Source organism: Lepisosteus platostomus, chromosome 22, assembly GCF_059453375.1.
Source record: "Lepisosteus platostomus isolate fLepPlt1 chromosome 22, fLepPlt1.hap1, whole genome shotgun sequence".
In the NCBI taxonomy this organism is placed as follows: Eukaryota; Metazoa; Chordata; class Actinopteri; order Semionotiformes; family Lepisosteidae; genus Lepisosteus; species Lepisosteus platostomus.
This window is the reverse complement of record NC_142632.1, coordinates 14,236,066-14,257,534: the sequence shown is the minus strand read 5'-3', so window position 1 is coordinate 14,257,534 and position 21,469 is coordinate 14,236,066. Positions and strand designations below refer to the sequence as shown.

The following is a 21,469-nucleotide window of genomic DNA, read 5'->3' as shown; positions in this document are numbered from 1 at the left end:
CAGGTAATCTTTGCTACTTATTTTGAAGTGCGCGGGTTCTTGGAGAGTTATAGAATGAAAGTCAGATATGGCACGGGACTTTTTACCTTTAGTGTTGCTGTAAAATATATGCTGAAAATGCAGTATTCTGCATAGTGTATATACATCTGTTCTTGGGGGCCCCCTAGTGTACAAATGGAGCCTTTCTGTGTTATTGAACTCCCAAGCATTGATGTGCATCTTATAACCACACAGGCTAATGAGCAGTGTTGGAATAATGTTTATAATTTAAAAATGTTATTAGAGAGCCATATAGGTTTATGAGGTTTGTTACCTGCTGCTCAGGCTCTTTAATAGTAACCTCATCTACCCCTTATAGTCTGTTTTTTCTGTTTATGTCTCAATGTTTTAAACAGCTGTCTTGCAGTTTAGTATAAATTGAACACATTTTTGCATCTGCTTAAGTGGGTATAAGGGAAATTGTTAGCACGATTCCCTGATATGGTTAAAGGTTTGACTCTGTGCCTGATGTATTTGCCAGAAATGTTTGCAAGTTCTGATGTTTGAAAAATTAAATCCAAAGATGTCTTCCAATAAATCAGCCTCCGGCAAGTCGTAAAGGAAAGGTTTGTCTGTTGCTGCGCTGTGGTGAGTCGTTGGTATGATGGCGGCGGGCCATTCGAGAGCCACAGGCCTCTGAGAGCTAGGTGTCAGCCAAGGCAGGATCCAGACGCTGTGGGAGAGTTTCCAAGAGAATGCAAATGATTGCAGACGTGGATGGGCATGGGTGCCCACAGTCAGCCTCAGCAGTACGTGAGCAGAGTGCCGTCTTCACAGCGATGGAAAAACCACTAAGAAAGAGTGGTGCTGGTGACGAGCGTTTTGTGCAAGTGTTCAGGAAATGACTTTGCAAACAGACAAAGGAGGTGGATGAATGGTGGTTTATGTTCTTTGATTGCTATTTATTTGGTAGAGATGTCCATATACCTTGTGCATGGTGTGGTGGAGCATTGCTTTCCTCACTGTGTGCCAAGTTAATGCAATTTGTGATACAACGCTTTGCAGTTGCTGTGCAGTGTTGTGTGTTTTGCAGAAAAGGGAAGGGAAATCATTAAACTGGATGAAGGACCTTGGCTTCTGTATTAGTCATGTGAAGATTACAGAAGTACCTTTGCAGAAGTAAACTGAGAATGAGTGTGTACTTCTGGGCACTGTGTCAAAAGCTTGTTGTGCCCTGTGCTGTGCTCTATAAAGACACTCTTTAGGTCAGTTCCCAGGGTATTCAGGATCATCAGAGGACAGGAGACCATATCACAGCTGCCAGGGTCACAGTGTGCATACTCAGTGTTCAGAGGGAGATAAGTGCTTGTTTGTCTGCTGGGAAGCATGGAGTTGAGCATCTCCATATATCCTTGCTTAATAAAGCGTTTATCCTGGTGCTTTACTTAACAGAAGACAAAAGTTGAATTGCAGGGTGTAATGAAGTCTAGGCTTTACTGAATTTCTAAGTTTATGTTGTCAAATGGATTCAGAACTTAAAACTCTGAACAGTGGAGTTGATTTTCTTCAAGTCTGCTGTTGCTCTGTAAGGCACAGAGTACTTGAGGATATTGGGCTGCCTGATCAGACACAGAGATGTCTTATTTCTTCACCACAGTTCAGGTATGAATGTCTTTTCACATCCCACAGTGCAGCTGCGAGTTAATAAAGGAGTTTTTGTCCTTGAATGAGTTCTAGCCATAATTCTGTCATCTACCTCTTATTCTTGTGGGACTGGCTGATTTGGGAAAAAATACATATGTAACCCTACACCCGGAGAGTTGGCAGCTTCAATGGTGTTTCAGCTCTATGGGGGAAGCCTCAGAATGAAGGAGCAGAGCTGTGTGAAGGGCAGTAATGGACCAGAGCTAGGCTTACTTGCATGGTGACCTGCAGCAGTGTGATGGTCCATTGTTGGCAAGGTGCTGGCTTTTCCTTCTGATTAAAATCTGTTGTCTGCTGGGTTGCTGTCTTGCTTTCTAAAGCTGGATAGAGGCACGGTGAATAATTTGGTGTGAGTATTGAATAAGTGTACCCAGAAGAACATGAAAAAGGACTGATAACATTTGGATGTTGTGTGAAGGAAGACTCCCCAGAGGAGCATTATTGGCTGTCACTTGCTTATGTGTTTTACACTGTATTATTTTAATTAATGTATCGTTGATTAACTATAAATACCCTTCATCTTCGAGCTCCTAAAGGCTCAGTGTGTGTCTCTTTGGGACTTCATCTAAACACAACTTCCTTCCCTTGATTGGATGGAGTGTACAGGTACGCAGCCCTTCTCTCTCCTCCGGTCACATCATAAGGGCTGAAACATGAGCAGAGCATGTTGCACCTGAAAAGGACGGCAGCGAAAAGCTAAAACTGCTCTGATAGCTGGACAGGCACCAAGCGTTTCATTAAGGTATTTTTCGCTTGTAGTGACAGCCCTCAGATACCCTCCCTTCACTGTAAGATTTACTTAGTCCCCTCTAGACAGCTTCATTTATGTGATGGATTTTTGCACCTCTGGCAAAGGGGTGAGAAGAGGGATCTGACATGAACTATAACAAAACTAATTCTCTCTATTATGAACAGTCTTCTGTAGATTTGCAGTGCCTTTTATGGTCCTTTCTTCTTCAAAATTCCCCTTAAATGAAAGTAAGTTAAGTGGTTATTGCCAGATTTGACATCAATTAAAAGACTTTTGAAAGTCATCTATATTGTGCTTCTGAGTGTCTTCTCTACAGAAAGTGGCATGTGCCCTGTAGTCTAGATATTGTCCCTTTGAATCCAGCGTGGGATAGTGCGGTAAAGAACTGGCAGTGTGTGCCATGCAATCAGCAGACTACTGCAGGGGTAAGGTAGAGTTTGCCTTGTGCTATTACAGACTTGCCTGTCCTCTGATTGGCACCAAATACTTTATTTTTGCCTGCTGGGGTCACCAACCGAACCACATGACTTGGAAATGCAAATTTCAGAAGACGTGCATCTCGAAGGCCGTACTTATTTCTGAAGTAAGAAATCTGTGGGACTCGAGCCCCACAACGTGCCGGGTTAAGCTGAGGGCTGAAGAAGGCTGTGGGTGTGGTCACTGTTCTTCTTGCCTGCTGCTTCGAGAGCAGGCCAAGCATAGCACAGCATGCAACGAGCTGGTGTAGCAAGAAGGTTTCGCATTCTCGACACTAGAAAACTGAAGAAGAATTCAGAGGAAGATGCATTTATGAATCCAGAGCAAAATTGCTTTTGTCGTATGGTGTTATAATATCCTACCATTGTAATTTTATATTATGAGATAAAAGAGAATGGTTGTGTGTGTGTTAAGAAGGAAAGTATGCTGTTATTTAAAACATGGAATCATATTGTAGTTGTGCACTGTTCTTTTTATCTATATTATTACAAGTTTGGACAAATTTGAGAAGGCCATTGCTGGTGTAAGCATGTGGAAGATAATCGGAATAAAATTTGATGGGGTTTCTTCTCAATTAATGAAATAAATATTTTAACAAATTCCAAGAAGATTTCATTTAGAGAAATCCAGTAAGGTGAATATTGTTACTGATGCACAACAGAAGGTTAAAGTAGATTTTCCTTTAGATTGTTTTTGTTCTACAGTTTAATAAAAAAAACGCATTCTAGACCAGGCCTGGAGCTGCAAGACTAGAATATTTTATTCATCCTCTTAAACTTTATTTGAAAATTACTTTCCATGTGGATGTTGTGATTGTGACTGTTTGCCTTTATGAAAGGAAGGTTCTTTGTGTAGCAATAATGTAACTTCACATACGCCAGGCTGAAAGACTGCTGCTGGTGAGAACCGCATGAGTCAAGTGAGAAGCACTGAAAAACAGGAGAACATAAGAAAGGCTACAAGCAACAGGAGGGCGTTTGGCCCGTCTGTCTGATTGATCCAAAGATCTCACCAGGCTGCTTTTCTGGAAAGGAGCCTGGTTATTGCCTTCAGCAGCATTGCTGGGCCAGAATTGTACACAATATTCTACTAGAGGGCTTTCTAGTGCAATATTCGGTTTTACTGAGTAGTTAATTAAAATTTTAATTATATATACTAACATTTTAAATGTTTCCTTACATTGTGTAGAAGATGTAAACGGTGTGTCAACATAATCGTCTAAGACTTTTCTGCTTGTATCTTCTTCTAGCTTCGTTTCCTTTTGTTGTATCTGTAGTTTGTTTCAGCAAAATCCTGCCCTTGTCTAAAAGAACCTGTAAACGGTAATCCTAGAGGCTACAAGACTAGACCTACAACAGGCAAGCAGATCCGAAGCCATGAAGTCAAATTCATACTTGTGCGTGATTTATTTCCGTGTTGATCGCGCCACGTGATGCTGATTTCCTCGTTCCCTTCTCTGGTGTAACTGCAACTTAGTGAACCAGCCTGCCTGTGGCAGGAGAGTGCTGGTATCGAAGGAGTTATTTCTCTCCTGGGCTGGTACAGGACTCCTCTTAGTCTGAAGCGTAGAGAAGGGGAAAAATAAATGACAATGCTGAATTAATTTGGGGGAAAAAAAACCAACATCCATCTGTCCTGGATTATCTAGCTGTACAAGGGCCAGTGTAGCACTTTTCAGAAAATGACTTGCGATTTAACATTGCAAGGAAGCTTTCTGAATAGTAGGTGTGCACAGTATGGACAAAAGGGCCAATCAGCACCTTTCTGGTTTATGAGAAAATTGGGGAAGGAAAAGCTCTAGGAATGCGACTGATAACGTCATGTTGCTAGTTTTCTGAGACTGGTTTAGAATTAAGTCACCTAACAATGTGACAGTCCTGGCCTGTTCACCCAAAAGGACTAGTGGAAGTTTTATTGCTACTACATAAAATTCCTTCTGTGTGGTACTCCGTTCTAAATCGTAAGTAAGGATGTCATCACAACCAGTTAATTACATCACAAGTTGTGTGAAAAGCCCGCTGTTTGATGCAGACGGTGAAACATCAGAAGTGTAAAAAGCAGAGAACTTGTGTGGGTAAACAAGAAGTGTTCAAACCTTCAGGCTTCGGAAGGAGGGTGGGGGTCAAAAACCCAAAAGGAAAATAAACCCTTTTTAGGGTTTCCCTGCTTTGCACAAGCCCTGCGTGCTCCGTATACTGACTTGGCACATAGTGGTTTCTCAAAGAGGCAGTCGGCAGGGCCTTTGTACTTGTACTTGCTGAAATCCCCTGGAGACTGACACAGTGAGTAGGCAGTGCTTCTAAAAGAGAGAGAGAGAGCAAGCAGAATGTGGAGTAGCGGAAAGGAAGAAAAAAAATCGCCACAGTCTGCTCTGACAGCTTGGATTAGCTGTGCTCTTTCTCCAGCAACGCGGCCACCCCTCCCCGCGCTGGCGCGGGTGGTACGGCCCAGGGATCTGACGAGACCAGAAAACTTGCTGCGCTGCTGTGAATGCCAATCAAAGGCTGCGCTCGGCGGGGATTACCTTGAGTGACCCCTGATAGATTAGAGTGTGCATGTGAGATGGGCGATTCTTCAGGCAGCTTAAACGGCAGGATGACACAATTTCCTGGAATATGCACGGCGCTGGGTCAGGCAGCCCTTCTAAGGAGCTCAGCGATGGAGCTCTCCTGTCCTTTCCAGCTCTTCCTCTGGTCCAAGCCTGACACCCACTGCGGATAGTTTGTGGTGGTCAGGGGCAAAGGGCTTTGATACCAACAGATGAGTTTGCAGGTATGTTTATTGGCTGAGACTGACTACCGTTTGATTATCTTTCTTTCTGTCTCTGGCTTCCTGAATATCTCTGCTGAAGCAAGATTGCAGTATTTCAGCACCTCTCTCCCAGTGCAAGTCTCTAGCTTGTGCTTCGTGGTTTAAATTTACCACCAGGGTGAGATGATGACTGCTTGTCGCCGTGTAACTGGCGTGCCTCAGCTAAACTCAGTAGGCTAAAGTTCAGGGCCCTTTCCTTCGCAGAAGTTTCCTTGTGCTTTAACCCATTCCTGCTCTTAGTCTTGGCCTGCGAGGTGTGAGCTGTACAGGAGTTTGGTCTGTGGATCTCCGAGTAAACACATGCACACGAGTTGAGAAATAGACTCAGTAGATCTCTGTGTGGAAGAGTTAGAATTAAAGTTTCTGGAAATAACTTTTTAAGTTGGTCTTTAGTGAGGAATCAAAATGGCCTTTTTGAAATCATTTTGTGCAGATTGCATCAATGTTTTTTAAGGCATTCTTTTTCAGCTGAATTAGGTGTATCTAGTTTATTTAAAACATGCAGCTTCAATTTTTTAAACTTTCTATTAGAGACCAGGAGGTATGTTTGTTGTTGAGATGTGAAATACTAATGGAATATGGGTGAAGCAGATTTTTTGCATAGGGGCACTTTTCTTAGAATGAAAGGACCGTGAAGGTTGCATGTCATCTAATCATCTAATCATCACAGGGCGCTGTAACCTTTTACCTTTGAGAGTGTAGGTTTCTCTACCAGTTGTGTTGTCACTTGCAATTATTCTTAACCAGCAAAGCAGATCTGATTAACCTATCTGCTCCTTGGCTGGGACGACAGGCCTGTGTCAGGACAGCAAAATGGATCGTTAGAGTAATAAATTTGATCATCTTCCCGTTGCTCAGTTCTGATGCGATTCTAGGAATGTGACAATGTGACCTACAACCCGGCAAAAATGTACCATATAAATGTCTGCTTTGTTCAGATGCTTTGATGTGGATAAAAAGACTGAAGACGTTTGAAATAGCAACCTTTTTAATCTGTCTCATGTCCCTATCTATTAATAGACAGCTTTTTTTCTCTAGACAGGACTTCATAGGTTTCAAGTTGTATAAATTGGTCGTTCTTTTTTTGCAAGACAAATTTACTTAATAGGTATACATTCTGCAACTACAAAGTACTTTACATTAAGTGCCTACTGGACAAAAGCATTTGGCATTATCTACATTTTTCCACTGACCTGGACAGGTTCCACCAATCCATTTTCTAACTGCTTTATCCAGTTCCGGGTCGCAGGGGAGTTGGAACCTATCCTGGCAAGGAAGGGTGGGGTACACCCTGGATGGGACGCCCATCGTGGGGCACAAACAGACATGCGCACACTTATACCAGGCCACATTTTCCCAGAAGCCAATTTTCCCATCACTGTCTTTTTTTTTTCTTTTTTCAAAATAAACTTTATTTCAAAGAAAGAACAACTCACAATACGTACACGTGCCAACAAAATATCAAGCTATCATCAAATAAAGAAAAAAACGTTCCAAATGAGGTGATTCTCCACTATCAATCATTGCAAGTGGGTGGTAGGGCCCATCACTGTCTTTTTACTGTGGAAGAAAGCCCGAGCACCTGGAGAAGACATACAGACTCCACACAGCCGGCACCCCAGGTTGGACACTGACCCCGGGACCCAGACCTGTGGTGGGTTGGCAGCAGTGCTGACCGCTGAGCCACTGGCTATTGGTCTTAATTCATTCATCTGCCCACCGTCTTGTTTCAGCTTTGTTCTCTGTCTGTCGTGTTTCCTAGGAGAGGCTGTTAACCTCCTTGCAGTAAATGCACATTAGCAAGGACTGGCTGGCTCATAGTGTGGTCTTGCCCATTCTTCCCTACAACCTTGCGATGAACTCACTGCAAGGCTAGTTAATTTCAGGATGGGAGACCCCTCTATGGTACTGAATTCATTCCCCGGCACCTTCACTGGGAGTCGGCAAGGGATTTATGCAGCAGTTTGCAGAAAGTTGTTTTCCAGCATTGGCTTACTGCAGTATTTTCCAATATCTTTTTTTTCTGAGTCGACACCCTTAGGAAAACTGTGCATTGAAATTTTGCATAATTTGTTTACCATTTATCTTGCTTGCATTGTACCCCCCTGAGGTACTTATGATTTACTTTACTGCACTGGCTTAAAATAGTACCATGATTTACTGTAGTATTTGATAGCCCTTACAAAATGCACAATATTGTCATTGAGTGAGGTAAATGCTGGTTCTTCTTGAGGAACCTTGCATTTCCATTTTCTTACGTCAGTCTTGCAGAAGTCATTTATTTCACACTTGGTAGCAGACAAGTGGATTCTGATGATGTCACTGGTTCAGTGCTGAATTCAGTGGGATTACACTCTGTACAATAATGCATTGCCATCAAGCTGGTGTTTCCACACTGTATGGTGAATTGAATCTTTACAACTGCATGGCTAAAAAAATCACTATTCTGTATTCAAAAGAAACTTCATTTAAACTTAAATTTCACCCCAACAGCCGTGCCTTGCTGTCTTGAAAGATAATCGACTGGGAGAAGACCTATGGTTAAAAAGTAAGAATGCTGCACCCCCATGCTCATTGATAAGGTGTCCCCTACCAGTGCAGATATAGACATTGAATTTGTTATACCCAGGATATAGTATAGCTTTCCAGTTGTGTTACACTCTAGTCTTTGTTAAAAGCATTCATAAACCATAGCATTTTCTACAGCATACTTTAGTCATTAAACCACTTTCTGGACAACTCCGATATTTTGTTTTGTAACTTAAAATTGAAACAGTGCCCTGAAGCCGATAATGCAGTGTTTGCTGCACAGGGAGGGGAAATAAGGAATCGCAGGAAAAACACTTATTGTACTGGTTTATAGTGCAGAACTGTAGGTCTTGCTACCCTCAAAACGGCAACGTGGGTTCGTCGACCTTTTATTTATGAGACATCGAAGTGTTTGTCTGGAAGGTGTGAGAGCTGCCATTGTGTTTTTGTCCATGCTGACGGTTAAGGTGCCCGTGGCAGACAGCCGCAGGTCTCGGCGCTTGGTTTTTCCGAAGGCGCGTGGGCCTGTGCCCAGCTCCACGCGATTGTTCCTGTGGAACCATAAAATCGGCGGCGGGTGGGTGAGGCCGGGCTGTTTGGCCAGACCTCCGCTCCCTCCGTCTCTCCGACTCTTTCCCTCACAGTTTGGCTTCGCTTTTCTCCCTCCATCTGGTAACAGCATGGGCTGTTTGCCTTGGCACAAGTGAGCCTGGGGTTTTTTGCAGAGCGCCGTAAAGAGTTCTTCAGACGTAAGCGCTGCTGCTGCTGCTGCTGATGATGATGATGATGATTTTTTTTCTTAAAGCACAAGCAGCTTTTTTTTCAGCCCCCCCACCTTCCCCTCCTCTCGAACGGCAGCTGGTCTGTCTTCCGTTTTGAATTTCGCAGGCAGGCGGCTGCCAGCATTCCCCTCCTCGATGCCGGGGGGGGGCGTGCTGCAGAAATCCTGCTAACCCCACCTGCGCTGTCGATGATTCACTGCCACTGGTGAATCTTGTTCAACATCTGATGCTCCATGCCACATGACCAAGAGCTCCCGATTGAATTCAGAACTGACATTTAATTCAACTTAATTGTGGTCGAGTGGGTTTTTGATTTTTTTTTTTGCGTTTCCTCCCCTTTTGCACCTTCGATGAGCATGTTTGTTACGGCTTAGTTAGGTCTGGCTGGTGATCAAGCTGGCAGAGTGGTCAGATGCCTCTTGTTTAATTACCCCCCTTCTCCCCCATTTTTGCTGTGAGCTCTATTTTGTCTATGTAGAGAGCGCTAGGATTTACTTCATATTCCATTTACTGTTTATTCGTTTTGACCTCCCAGTGGAAAGGTGAAGTGTTAAAGGTGGTTTATTTGCAGGACTAAGAACATCTGCATTGCATAGCAGACTAAACGAGGAGCAATGTGTATAGAGCTTTGAAGGCAGCAAGCAAGCACAATGAAACAGCTAGTCTGCATACAGCTGTTATATTCAGTTTCACCATAAAGTTAATCAAAATATTATGTTGTTGGAGATACCACGAGCAAAGGCCAGTTCTGTGATGGGTAGAATTAAATTTGTAGAACAAGGCAGCTCTGTGTTGTGTTGTTCCCCTCAGGAGTATTAACCTTATAGCCTGCGACCTGGAGGTTAATTATTCTTGATGGTTGGGGAGTTTCTGCCTGCTCAATCCTTAGACACAGAGGTTGTATACTGCTGAAGTGTGTGTGTGTTTTTAAGTTTTGGAGTCTCTGGGTGAGCTGTTAGAGCAAAGATTTAGTTATTGTGGGTGTCACGTATTTAACCATGCTCATGACATGGTTAAAACGTCACAGGGCTTTATGTAATCTGTTGGGCATAAGTAATCTTTTCTTGACATTTCCTACAGAAGCTCATAAACATGTTTTTTGTTGGATATTGTAGCAAAATCTGTGAACTTTGTTTAAGCACATGTGGAATTGAATCCTATGCAGGGAGAACAGCCTGTCTTGAACACTTTCCTGTATAACTCAATTTACCATATATCTGAGTGCATTGCTAAGGCTGAGTCAGCTGCTAGCTTTTTCCCTGCTGTTGCTCTCTGATGAAGACCAAAAACGAAAGTTTGGAACCATCTGTACAGCAGCTTTTGTGTAGGTTTATTGGCTGATATATGAGAAACAAAAACCTCACTAGCCAGACATGACTAATGGCATCTGCCTCTATTACTACGTCTGCATTTACCACTAGCACACAAAACGGCCTTCTCCTAATTGAATGAACAGCAGCAATCTATTGCTATCCCTGTGTTTTAGCAGGGAAAAAAAAATATTTGAAAGTACAAGATGTCCTTAAAATGAAATCCGAACAAGTGGAATGTGAGCTGACAGACTGCCAAACTACCAAGTTATTGAATATAAATACTTAGATTGCATAGTGACAAGGGAGAAATTCCTCAGCGATATTGATCATTGTTCTGTATTTGTTTTATGGTAATATTGTATGTGCTGTACCTATATAAATGTACACCTTCTCCCATTTTATAAAACAGCTTAGATCTGTCTGTGCTTCCCCCATTAGAGAGGCACATTTGTGTGATGTGGTTAAATTTTGAATACCTTCTAGTTTACAATCAGGAAGTGGCATCAGATCTTTCCCGTCCTGAAGCTGTAGTCAATTGCAATACTCAATAGCAGGTAGGTCAGTTTCAGATTTTGACTTGACATCTGGAGGCAAAGGACTGTTGGGGTTTTAGCATGTGAATTTGTGTACCTAGTATGGAAGTCAATCCAAGAGTTTAGACTTTCCGATTCTCTTTGTGCGTTAATGGGGTTTAAATGCAACCATTCCATTAGGTTAGAAGCCATTTTGAATATTGTATGTGTGTTATTGTTTTTAACCCGTAGAAAATGTTTATTGTACATCATCTGAACAGATATGAAATCTGAGTATAGAGGTATGTGATTATGGACTGAAATCTGAATTAAGATGCCATATTGTTGACTGTCAGTATGGCCAATTAGGCATGTCAAAAGGTGAAGTTTGTAACAGTAAATTGCGTATGGTTATGTGTGATATGTGCCAAATCAGTGTTAAGTAAAACCTGTGAAATAACACATTAAATAAACACTGTAGTTGTTCATATCCTAGGTTGTGAAGCCATCTGGAAAGTTCTTGAAATTAAAACACGTTGACCATCTTTTTTTGTTCTCAAAGGAAAAGCAAATCGTTAACCTTTATGCTTCCTAAAAAGGTTATTTGGAGATCTTCACGCTGGGAAGTCAATGAAGAGGAATTTAAGCGCCACTAAGTAATCTGTGCGATGTGATACTATGCGATACCGAGCAGCCAGAAATAACAACATAAAACAGGCCACGTTGTCTCTTTTCCTTCTGAATCTGGGTCAAAAGAGGGTCGTGTCCCACAGTAAAGACAAATAAACCGCCATGGCGCAGGCTGTGTCATTGATGAGAACCTAGTCTGTTGAGCCTTCTTCCTCTGAGCTCTTTAGATGCACGTTTTTGTCAAATCTAAAAACAGATTGATAATTGCACAAAACGCTTATTATTTGTAAACGTATTTCTAATTTGTGAAGTGATCTTGAATCAAGTCGGGGAAAACCTTTTTCCCTTTTTGAGTCTGTGAAGGCACGTCTTGCAACCCCACTTCCCTTGGGCAGAAGAATCTCAGCAGCGTTTTGTGTGCGCGTGTTTCAGCCTCTGCTCGCACTCCCGTTGTAAAAGAGGCTGTGTGCTTCTCCTCAGCAACAGATAACACGTCCTTCTCAAGAAGAAAAAGCAGAAGAAAAGACCGAGGAGGACAAGGCGGAGAAAAAAGAGGACGAGGAGAAGAAGGAAGAGGAGGAGAAAGATGAGAAAGAGGAATCGAAGTGAGTGTTTCTCCACGCGTCCCTGCGTTCGAGTGGGTAACTGCTGGCAGTGCTGGGGAGGGCTGGCCATGTGTCAGACTACAAGCTGAATCCCTCTTCTGTGTCAGCTGCAGGTTGGACAGACTGCTCAGTGCAGTTTAGTGGCAGAAATGAAGCTGTGAGTTATGGCAAGTTCAGTAGTAGTGACAGAAATTCCAGAGCCTTCATATTAAGGATTGATTTGCTTTTTAAAAGAGCAGCAAATTGTACTATTAAAAAAAAATCACAGGCCGTGTCTGGCCATGACACAGATGATACTCAAACTTGGGTTTCGATTGTTTCGTAAATGGTGCTCACATTTCATTTGCCATATGATTCCATCTTCAGTCAGCTTAACTAAAGAAGCACTGAAGTAGGAAAAAATCAGCAGATGTACTGATTTTTTGTCTTTTATAGTGTGGTACCCAGTACACACTCACAGCACTGTTACGTCCTTCCGCTCTGGGTCTACTGTTTCTCTCCATCGCTAAGAAGGAGATGGATTTGTTTTTAACATCTCTACTATAGATGACCTGAGCCATTCTGTGAATCTTGCTGCTTGACTGGTTTGTGCTGGATGAAGTGTTAATCCCCCAGCTCTCGCCCCTCTCAGCAGTTGTTCAGTCCTTAAAATAGCTGGCTGTGCAGATGTTTGTTTGCAGCGCTTCCCTTCCTCTGGGAGAGCCGAGCACTTGACTGCTGGCTGCAGCGTGGTTATCAAACTGCACGGAGTATCGCAGCCGGTGTGCCGATCGCACGTCCGACACCGAGCCAACCTGTTGCACAGCAGGAAGAAATCTTTCTTTGCCTTCCCCTTAGCAAAAAAGAAAGTTTTCCACTGGACTTCTTTTTAGAAAAAAATCTAAACATGATACAGAGTTGAGGGACAGCGCAGTGGCACAGCTCTGGGGCCGTGGGTTCAGTTCCCGGAGTGCTATCGGTGTGGAGTCTGTGTGTTGCTTGGGTGACCTCTGGGTGCTCCGGTTTCTTCCCACAGTCCCAAGACAGCTATTTGGCTTCTGGGAAAACTGGCCCTGGTGCGAGTGTGTCCGTGTGTGCCATGTGATGGACAGGCGTCCAGTCCAGGGTGTATCCTGCTTAGTGCCCGTTGCTTTCTGGGACAGACTCCGCCCGGGATCAAGCGGTGCGGAAGTGGATGGCGAAGAGGGACAGCCTGAGACGGCAGACCCCCCCCGTCGTGCACGGTGCTCACTGTCCCCGCCTGTCTCCGTTTCAGGGACATCGGCAAAGACAGAGACAAGTGCGAAGGCGGCGGAGAGGACGAGGAAGGCAAAGAGCAAGCCACGCCGCGCGGCAGGAAGACCGCCAACAGCCAGGGCCGGCGCAAGGGCAGGATCACGCGCTCCATGGCCAGCGAGGCAGCAGCCGTGGCAGCCGAGGAAGGCCCCGCGCCCCCGCCTGCCCCCGCGGAGCCCGGTGAGCCCCCCGAGCACCCCGCCGCTCGCTCGCTCGGCCCCCCCGGGCCCCAGGGTGTGGGCTCGGAGTTTCCCCCCCCCATGAGCGCAGGAGGCCGAGGCCGGGGAGAGCGGGGTACGCGTGCTGCCGTCGGCAAGAGCGGCGGGTTGAGCCGCGCACGTCTCCTGGAAACCCGACGCGTCCGCCTTCATCTCCGCCGCGGCACAGGGGCAGAGGGGAGTCGGCTGCATGATGCTGCCGTGCCTTGGAATAAGAGTGGGTGTAGAATGCTGGATTGGCCGTAACCTCCTGGTGATTTTCTTTCTCCCCCCCTCCTCATCAGCACCACAGGAGCCTGCTCAGCCCCCGAAAGCAGAGGCAGCACCGAAGAGCAGCCGGGACCAGGCCAAAGGCAGCCTGGTAACCATGGAAACGCAAGCACACAGAGGTGAGCGCACTTTAGACCAACGTTTGGGGTCTTTTTATCACGTTACACATAGCTGAAACATGTGATGGGTGGGGAGATTGCTTCCTTGTTCTGTGTTCTTTCTGGGGTCGGCGATAATGGTTTAATGGTGTTGCTCGTTCCAGCAGTTGTGGTTCGGTCTCTAGCAAGTGTGGCGGCGTCATGTCAGAGAGAGGGGGGGTCATGGGATGTTTTACTGCACAGAGGCGTTGACCATTCTCAAGGAAACAAGGAAGCAGGGATGAATATCGGGTTGCACATCGATAAGAACTGTGATAAAACTATTGACTAAAACTGCACCAAACCAGAAAAAGATGCCCTGTATACCTGTTGTGTAATATTATTGCATCTGTCCAATAACCTGGACAAGTATTAGTGCTTGTCAGTACGCCGAAAGCACTCCTATCCTGACCAGCTCCCAGCTCACAGGAGCCTCTTGCTGATGTCATTGCGGAAGAAGCTGTCGAAATACTTTAGCACTGCAAGAGTGAAACGTCTTCGGTCCGGATTGTATCGGGTGGCCGTGCTTTTGCAGACGACTTTGCGATCCGCGTTTCCCGTGGGTAGGGGATAACGGTGCGAAAAGACAGCGCACTCGGGATCACTCAGTCTGGATTCAACATACGGTGCCTCTTACTGGAATTGGGGAAATACGAACAGAGAAAATGTGAAATATGAATTGGCTGTAATGCGAACACTAAAAATTGCTAATAACATTCAGGGTTAAGTCTGAGTTTTTATTTCTTATATGGCAGCAGACATGGTAAGTACAGAAGTTACATCATGTTTTCTCACGGATTTATCCAGGATAACAGGTGAAAGCTTGAACTTGATGAACGGCCAACTCCCACTGTGTCAAATGTCCTATTTTCCTCTCTATTCTTCCCATAGAATTCTCTTTGCAATGTTTTTACATGAACGTGCTACTGACTGGCTCCCCCTGGTGGCCTGAGACTTTGTGGTTTTCTTATCACTTTCTGAATCTCGGCCCCAACAGTGTAACAGATAAGGGACCGCATGTGGTTTACATGTTCACAACTTCCAGTTTCCCACGTTTGTGCTTCTCAGCTGCCGTGCTGTTTTATGATAGTTCATAATTGGCTTTCACGTTTATGGACTTTCATGCATCAGATTGTGCTCTGCGCTTCTAATAGCTTTTTTCTGTGCCGAAAATAATTTTAAAGGTGATTTTTACAGGTACATAAGAACATAAAATTTGCAAACGAGGGGAAAAACATGCAGCTCCTCTTGCTTGTTTGTTTGTTTTTTTTACTTTAAGAAGCGAATTAATCTGAGAATCTTTTCTGGATGACTCTTAAAAGATTATAAACTATCGGCTTCCACTACATGGCTGGGCAGATTCTTTCAGGCTCACAACCCCCTTAGCACTTTACATTTTAGAGCACTGAAAAAAAAAAGATTTAACAAAAATAGTTTAAGGGTTCACATGGATAAGAAATTGCCTTTATTTTACATTGTGAACTCACTGAGATGCACATTCTGCTGCTCAAATCTGCATTCGTACTTCACGATTCACACATGGTTGAATTGTTTTAGTGTATTCATTGGCGTTTAGGAATCGGACTTTACCCCCGTCATCACATTCCCTTGTTTGCAAAACAATATTGCAGACGTTTGCACAGATGGGCTCCTTTCTCCCTCTGTATACACTTGCCACCTTTTGGTTTTTCTATTGAGAAGATCAGGCAGGAGTGACCTTGCAACGGGTTCCTCCCTCGTCCCATTTTGTCTAGGCATGCTGAGCCTCGATTGCTTAAGATCAGTCTCTTGAATAAAGCTGAGTTTTATGAATGCACGCCGTGTTCCTGCGGAGTGACCCAAGAGCACCCTAATTTAAACTCCTCAAGCTCGAGGGCTTTGGGATTTATGGAGTTCTGTGTATGATTCCTGAATCATCACTTGAGCAGGCGGATTCATTTGGTTGAATAGTGGAGCGTGTTTGCAAGGCCTACTTCCAACAGAGCAGCTTTCTTTAAAGTTTAATTTTCGTTTCATAGTAAATACGAGTTTCTGTTATGAATCCAGTGTATTAAACAGTATAGCTCATTCTACATTATGTAATGCCACTTGCAATGAGATATTTAATTTACTTAACACTGGAGATCAGTAACATAAGGTGGTCACCTCTAAACTTAATCTTGAATATCTACATTTTGTGTTTTTATACTTTTTGTATCAAAAGGTGTGGTAAGTTTATTTAGTGTACTGATTTCAAAATTGACTTGCTCACTTGCGAATCTGCTTTTTCCAAATGTATGATTCGATCAGCTGTCCTTGTGGTTAATACTGATATGTGGGGTTTCTGACGGGGTGCATTTGTATGTTATAAGGTTGAATGCTTGACTATTGAGTATTTAACTTATTTTCTCATAGGTTTAACATATTTATTCTCAACCATTGAGGAAGAAGGAGTATATTGATTTGCTGCAAGAAAGCGTTCAGTCGTGCCTCTTAAGTTTCAAGGGCTGGAGTTTTCAAAGTACCTGTCTCCCTTTTTTTTAATGGATTTTCAATGAAAGTTATTGAATGCCCCAAATAGGCCTTCCAGGACTTTGTGTTTAAAAGCAGAAATGTCAAGGGTGATTTCAAGCTATATTTGTGCTCTGTTTACAAGATTTCAAGAAGAGCCCAAAGCCTGAATAGGTTCTACGTGCACTTAAACTTCTGAACCTTTGTGCTTTCTAAATCGCTTTCTGAGGACTGCGGCTCATCGGGAGCCAAATGGTTTTGTGACGTGCAATAGAGGAAGTCCTGAAAAAACGTACAACTGTAGCTATATGTTGTTGAAGAGGGAAAAGAAGCCTTAAGAGCCTCTCGCTGTTCCTGTCCTCACTGGACAAGAAAATACTCGTCTTCTTGTGGATTCAGAGAGCCAGCAGAAGATGGGCCCCCCTGCCTCTGGGGGGCATGGCCTGAGCAGCCCTGAATGTAAACAGATTATTAGATTGTAAAACGCGCGAGAGAGACCGAGCAAGACCTCCGCTCTGTCTGATGGGCTGGCTGTTGTGATTGCAGGCACTGCGGAGTCTGGGGAGACATCGCGCTGGACCGAGGAAGAAATGGAAGTAGCCAAAAAGGGTAGGATGTCATTGCTTTTTACCCCTTTGATCCTGTGCGGAATCGGAGGAGGACTTCTCGCCTTTCGGTTCTGTGTCTTGTTTTTTTTTCAGTGCCTCGGCTCTCGCCCTCTCTGTGCACACTGTCTTTCTGTGGTGCACCGGACCTCTCAGGCCTGTTTCGAGATAATGGAATTTGATAGTTTTGGCTCCCCTAAAAGATTTTCATCTATTATTCAGGGAAACACTTTGTTACTTCCCCATTGTGCAAAGCTGAAAAATAATGACCAGAGTGTTGTTGGGCTGACGTGTGCACTGCATTTGGAAGACTTTGTATGCATTCAGGCTAGAATTACTCTTTCAATTAGTTTTAAAATAGTTTTAGGATTTTTGACTTCAGTATGCTAAACATAACTGTTCTTTTTATGATAATAGCTTTTGACTTTTGTTAATCTGAAGCATGAAGTACTATCTGAATACATTTGTCTTTGTCAAATGAAGATAAAATGCACCAGATTAAGACTTTTGTTTTTTGAAAATTGTGTTGAAGTATCACATGTATGATGTATCATCATGCAAAATATATTTTGTTGTGGTTAAATACATCTGAACTGCATGCATACTTGTTGTAGAAGTTACTTTTTTGTTCCCCATTTTGTAAAAACCTCGATTTTTTGTAGCTACTGTATCATTGAGAATTGCATGAAGATTTCGGGCTGGTTTCTTCCTCATTGGTTTTGGTGAATTTAAGCCTTTTCACATAAGTAGACATGAAAGACCTTAAACTGCCACTTGAACACGAAAGTTACACCTACTTTTCCTTAAGTGCAGTCTTGAATAATATGTAAGGTCTTGAATATGGTCATGGTAGTATGGAAAAGTCTAAACTATGAATTGGGGAGCTCTTGACTGCTTTCTGTGAAAGCTGCCCACGTCAACTATTAGAATAAATTGTTCTGATAGTCTTATCAGACAGATACAAAATCTGGATTTTTGTGATTTCATTGTTAAAGACAGTATAGAGGGATTTTTCGTCTTGACATTTTGAGCCACCCTTTTCACTGCACAGAAGCCTACCTGTGGAAAGATAAATGTGCAGACGTGGCCAAAGTGATCTGGTCTGTGTTACAGAGACTTTGTTAATGTTAGTTTTACAGCGGGAGTGGGGTCAAAGAAGGGTTAGTGTTTTCCCTGCCTTGTAATTAATGTCGCTGAGCCAGTTACACGTAGGTGGAGGCTATGAGGATGTTAAGTTCCCACTGTTTATGGTATAGATGCTTCACTAGCTGAATGAGATTATACTGAGGTCATTGTGGATGATCATCTAAAAAAATGCTTCTGAAACTGAGGCGTACTGTATACATTACCTTTTCAAATTGGCTGACACCCTACTGTAAACTCTAGGGTGGCTGTGACAAAAACTGTAAATATAAATGACTTATGAAGTTGGAGGATATGAAAGAGTGAGTGGAGCTCAGAACTGTACTAACATGCCTAAATATCATCACTCCTAAATATTTAGGAGTTGTTAGGATGACATTGCAATTAAGGAAAACAAGAGAATTTCTTAAGCCAAGTTCCATAGTACCTGGCAGCTAATTTATTATTTGTGCAGTATTACTGACATGATGCTTTACTTTTTTTCCTTTTTTGCAGTTGACAGCTTTTTATTTTTGCATTTGTTTTTCAAGTCCATTGATTGTCTTAGAATAAGAGTTCCTAAAAATACCATTGTCTGAATTAAATCTGGATTTCATCTAGGCCTGCGTGGATTTAGCACGGGGGTCTTAGGAAGAGGGTAGTGTAAGCGAGCTAAGTATCCCCTTTGACTCTTGAATGGGTTCAGCACAGCTTTGGTTTAAGTTTATTGAAACCATCCTCGCTGATTTACATATTAACATTGGCAGACTCCCGATATTTCTTAAAAGGTCTGGGCTCAGTGCAGACGATGAGAGGTGGCATGTACCCAGTCCCGCCAGAGGCACTGTGAGGTGCTGAGCCCTAGCTTTCAGAGTGACTGAGAAAAGGTTTGAGCACATCTTACTGGTGAAGGATAACATATTCTCAATTTAACCATATAAAGAGAGCAAAACAAACGGGCTCAGCTTCAGAATGTATTTCATTTTTTATTGAATGGCAGTATTGCCTTTTCCTTCTAAATCAAGGCAGCTCTTCTGGGGGTTGTTGCTTCTGAACATACCCTAGGTTATAGGGTGGTAAGATGTTTCTCTTCAGTCCCTTCTTGAGTCACGCCTTCCCTGCTCTGTTCTCCCCTCATTGAGAGCTGCCTGCTGTGGTCACAGGGTTAGTGGAGCATGGACGCAACTGGTCAGCCATTGCCAAGATGGTGGGCACCAAGAGCGAAGCCCAGTGCAAGAACTTCTACTTCAACTACAAGAGACGACACAACCTGGATAATCTCCTCCAGCAGCACAAGCAGGTATGGGCGGATGCGGCTGCACTGCTCGCTGTGGCCGTGTGAAACACGGGAGGGTTACGTTACTTCGAACTTGATGGCTTCTGTTCTCAGGCCTTTGAAGTGCTGTGTTTGCGAAAAAAAAAAACGGGGTTAAATTTTTAATTTATCTTCACTGATGTGGCTTTTTTACCTTTCGGCTGAAGTGCCAGAATGAATTAAGAAAGTTATCAAATGAAGAAGCCTGGTGTTAATTAAAGCTAATTGGTTAGAGGTCAGTCTATGCTGCTGTGGAGTTTCCTCGCTCAGAAGGAGTGGCGAGGTTGTTGGAGGATGCAGGCAGGCGTGTGCTCAGGAGTACCAATCCAGCGGCGTGTCTGGTCCCATGCAGGGTGCGCGGCGTTCCAGGGGAGATCGAGACGTGTCGCAGAGTGAGAGTGTGGCCTCGACCATCTCGGCTCCAGAGGACGAGGAGAATGAGGGCTCCAACGAGGAGGAGAATCCCGAGGACAGCGAAGGTCAGTTCTGTGCTCGGAAGGCCCCACCGTGTCCGAGCTCCCGGCAGGACAGATGTTAACACAGCAGTACAGCTGCGAGTGGCATCCATATGGATTTTCCTTTTGTCCCTGTGCATCAGCTACTGTCTCCCAAAAAACAGCACATGGTATGCTGGAGAATGATATAAAGAAAAGGTTAATGGCAAAGACAAAATAGCTCCAGAAAAGCTCAATTGTTTGGATGGCAGTCCGGTGGCAGGTGCTGTGTTCCTCCTTGAATATATTTAACACGTCGTTTCTGAGGTGGCTGTGGGTGGGTTTTGCTGAGCCGTCTGGGATCAGTGATAGTCTCTGGAGGAGTGATCTGAATTTATTGTGCCTTGCGGGAATAAACTAAATTGCATACATATTAGTGGTGCAGATTGTTTTTTTGTTCTTAGTTATAATGGAGTGAATATTGTCTTTTTTTGACATAGTCAGCAAGTCGAACACCCTTTAATACTGCAGTTCTTGACTGTGATGTTTTATTGCCAATGAACTGTTTCATACACCAATAACTTACAGCTTTTCTGTACTTAAAACATCCCCTCTGACCTCTGTTGGCCCATCTCTCCAGGCTGAATTGGAATATATTCAAACGATCCCTTCGTGTGGCTGGTGTATTGCCCACGTACTTGCAGCAGATTTGTTAGTGTTTTATTACTGATTTCGTTACGCCTTCTTTTAAACAACATACATCGACTGAGCAAATTTCCTACTGCTGACCAGGCGGTTTTGTTTGATAATTCTCCGGGCCTTCAGAGTGGGGTTGTCTTCCTCTTGTAGTGGATGACCTGGAGTGGAGGTGAGGCTTTCATAGACTCTTGTGGTGACAGGTCTCTGGCCTTGTCAGGGTGCAGGACATCTGTTGTTGTTTTGTTATGGGATGACAAACAGGGTGTTATGCTACCAGCTTTGCTTTTTGTTGTGTCTAGAAAAGGAGGTCGCACCTCTTTCTGCTCTTCAAGGAAACCCAAACTTCTCTCTGAGCGTGCAGTGTGCAGTCTTGTGTCTGTGGGCCTTCACATAACCTGGCTGCTTTGGGAAAGTTTTAAAAGAATAGAAAGCATGATGATGATTAAATCTAGTTGGGCCTTAGTGGCTGTAAACTGTACCTAGAGGAACTCTGCAGCTGCCTGAAGTTGTTGGGATCCCTAGGCATGTGGGTTTAGAGGAAAGGGATATACATTTAGGTTATATTATCATATATTTCCTGCTGCTTAATTATATTTTTATTTTAAATGTAATGCATCTCTTAGCTGCGGCCCTTGCTTCGTGCGTTTTGTTACCTAAGAGTTGCGGTTGTTTGCGTGATGTTTCCTCCAAGGCATGCTGACAGTTGTGGAGCATTGTTCTTGAAAGCAGTTTCCCTAAGAAACTTGTATACATGCACTACATAGTCACCTGCTGCCGTGTGATCACCCGAAGAGGTATGTTCATTCTCTGT

The 21,469-nt window shown here is 43.7% G+C and overlaps 1 protein-coding gene across 10 annotated transcripts in view; it reads left to right on the top strand.

Annotated features, from left to right (window-relative positions):
- ncor1 (nuclear receptor corepressor 1) overlaps nt 1-21,469 on the top strand; it is a 71,780-nt gene that overhangs the window by 25,223 nt on the left and 25,088 nt on the right. For 9 of the 10 annotated variants that reach the window (XM_088616253.1, XM_088616249.1, XM_088616254.1 and 6 more), the window contains exons 15-20: nt 11,969-12,093; nt 13,349-13,548; nt 13,871-13,975; nt 17,030-17,092; nt 19,374-19,510; nt 19,878-20,004. In XM_088616253.1, the coding sequence (XP_088472379.1) occupies nt 11,969-12,093; nt 13,349-13,548; nt 13,871-13,975; nt 17,030-17,092; nt 19,374-19,510; nt 19,878-20,004 (757 nt within the window). Of the gene's footprint in view, nt 1-5,264; nt 5,684-11,968; nt 12,094-13,348; nt 13,549-13,870; nt 13,976-17,029; nt 17,093-19,373; nt 19,511-19,877; nt 20,005-21,469 lie in introns of those variants that run through there. The other variant, XM_088616255.1, reaches the window with a different exon arrangement.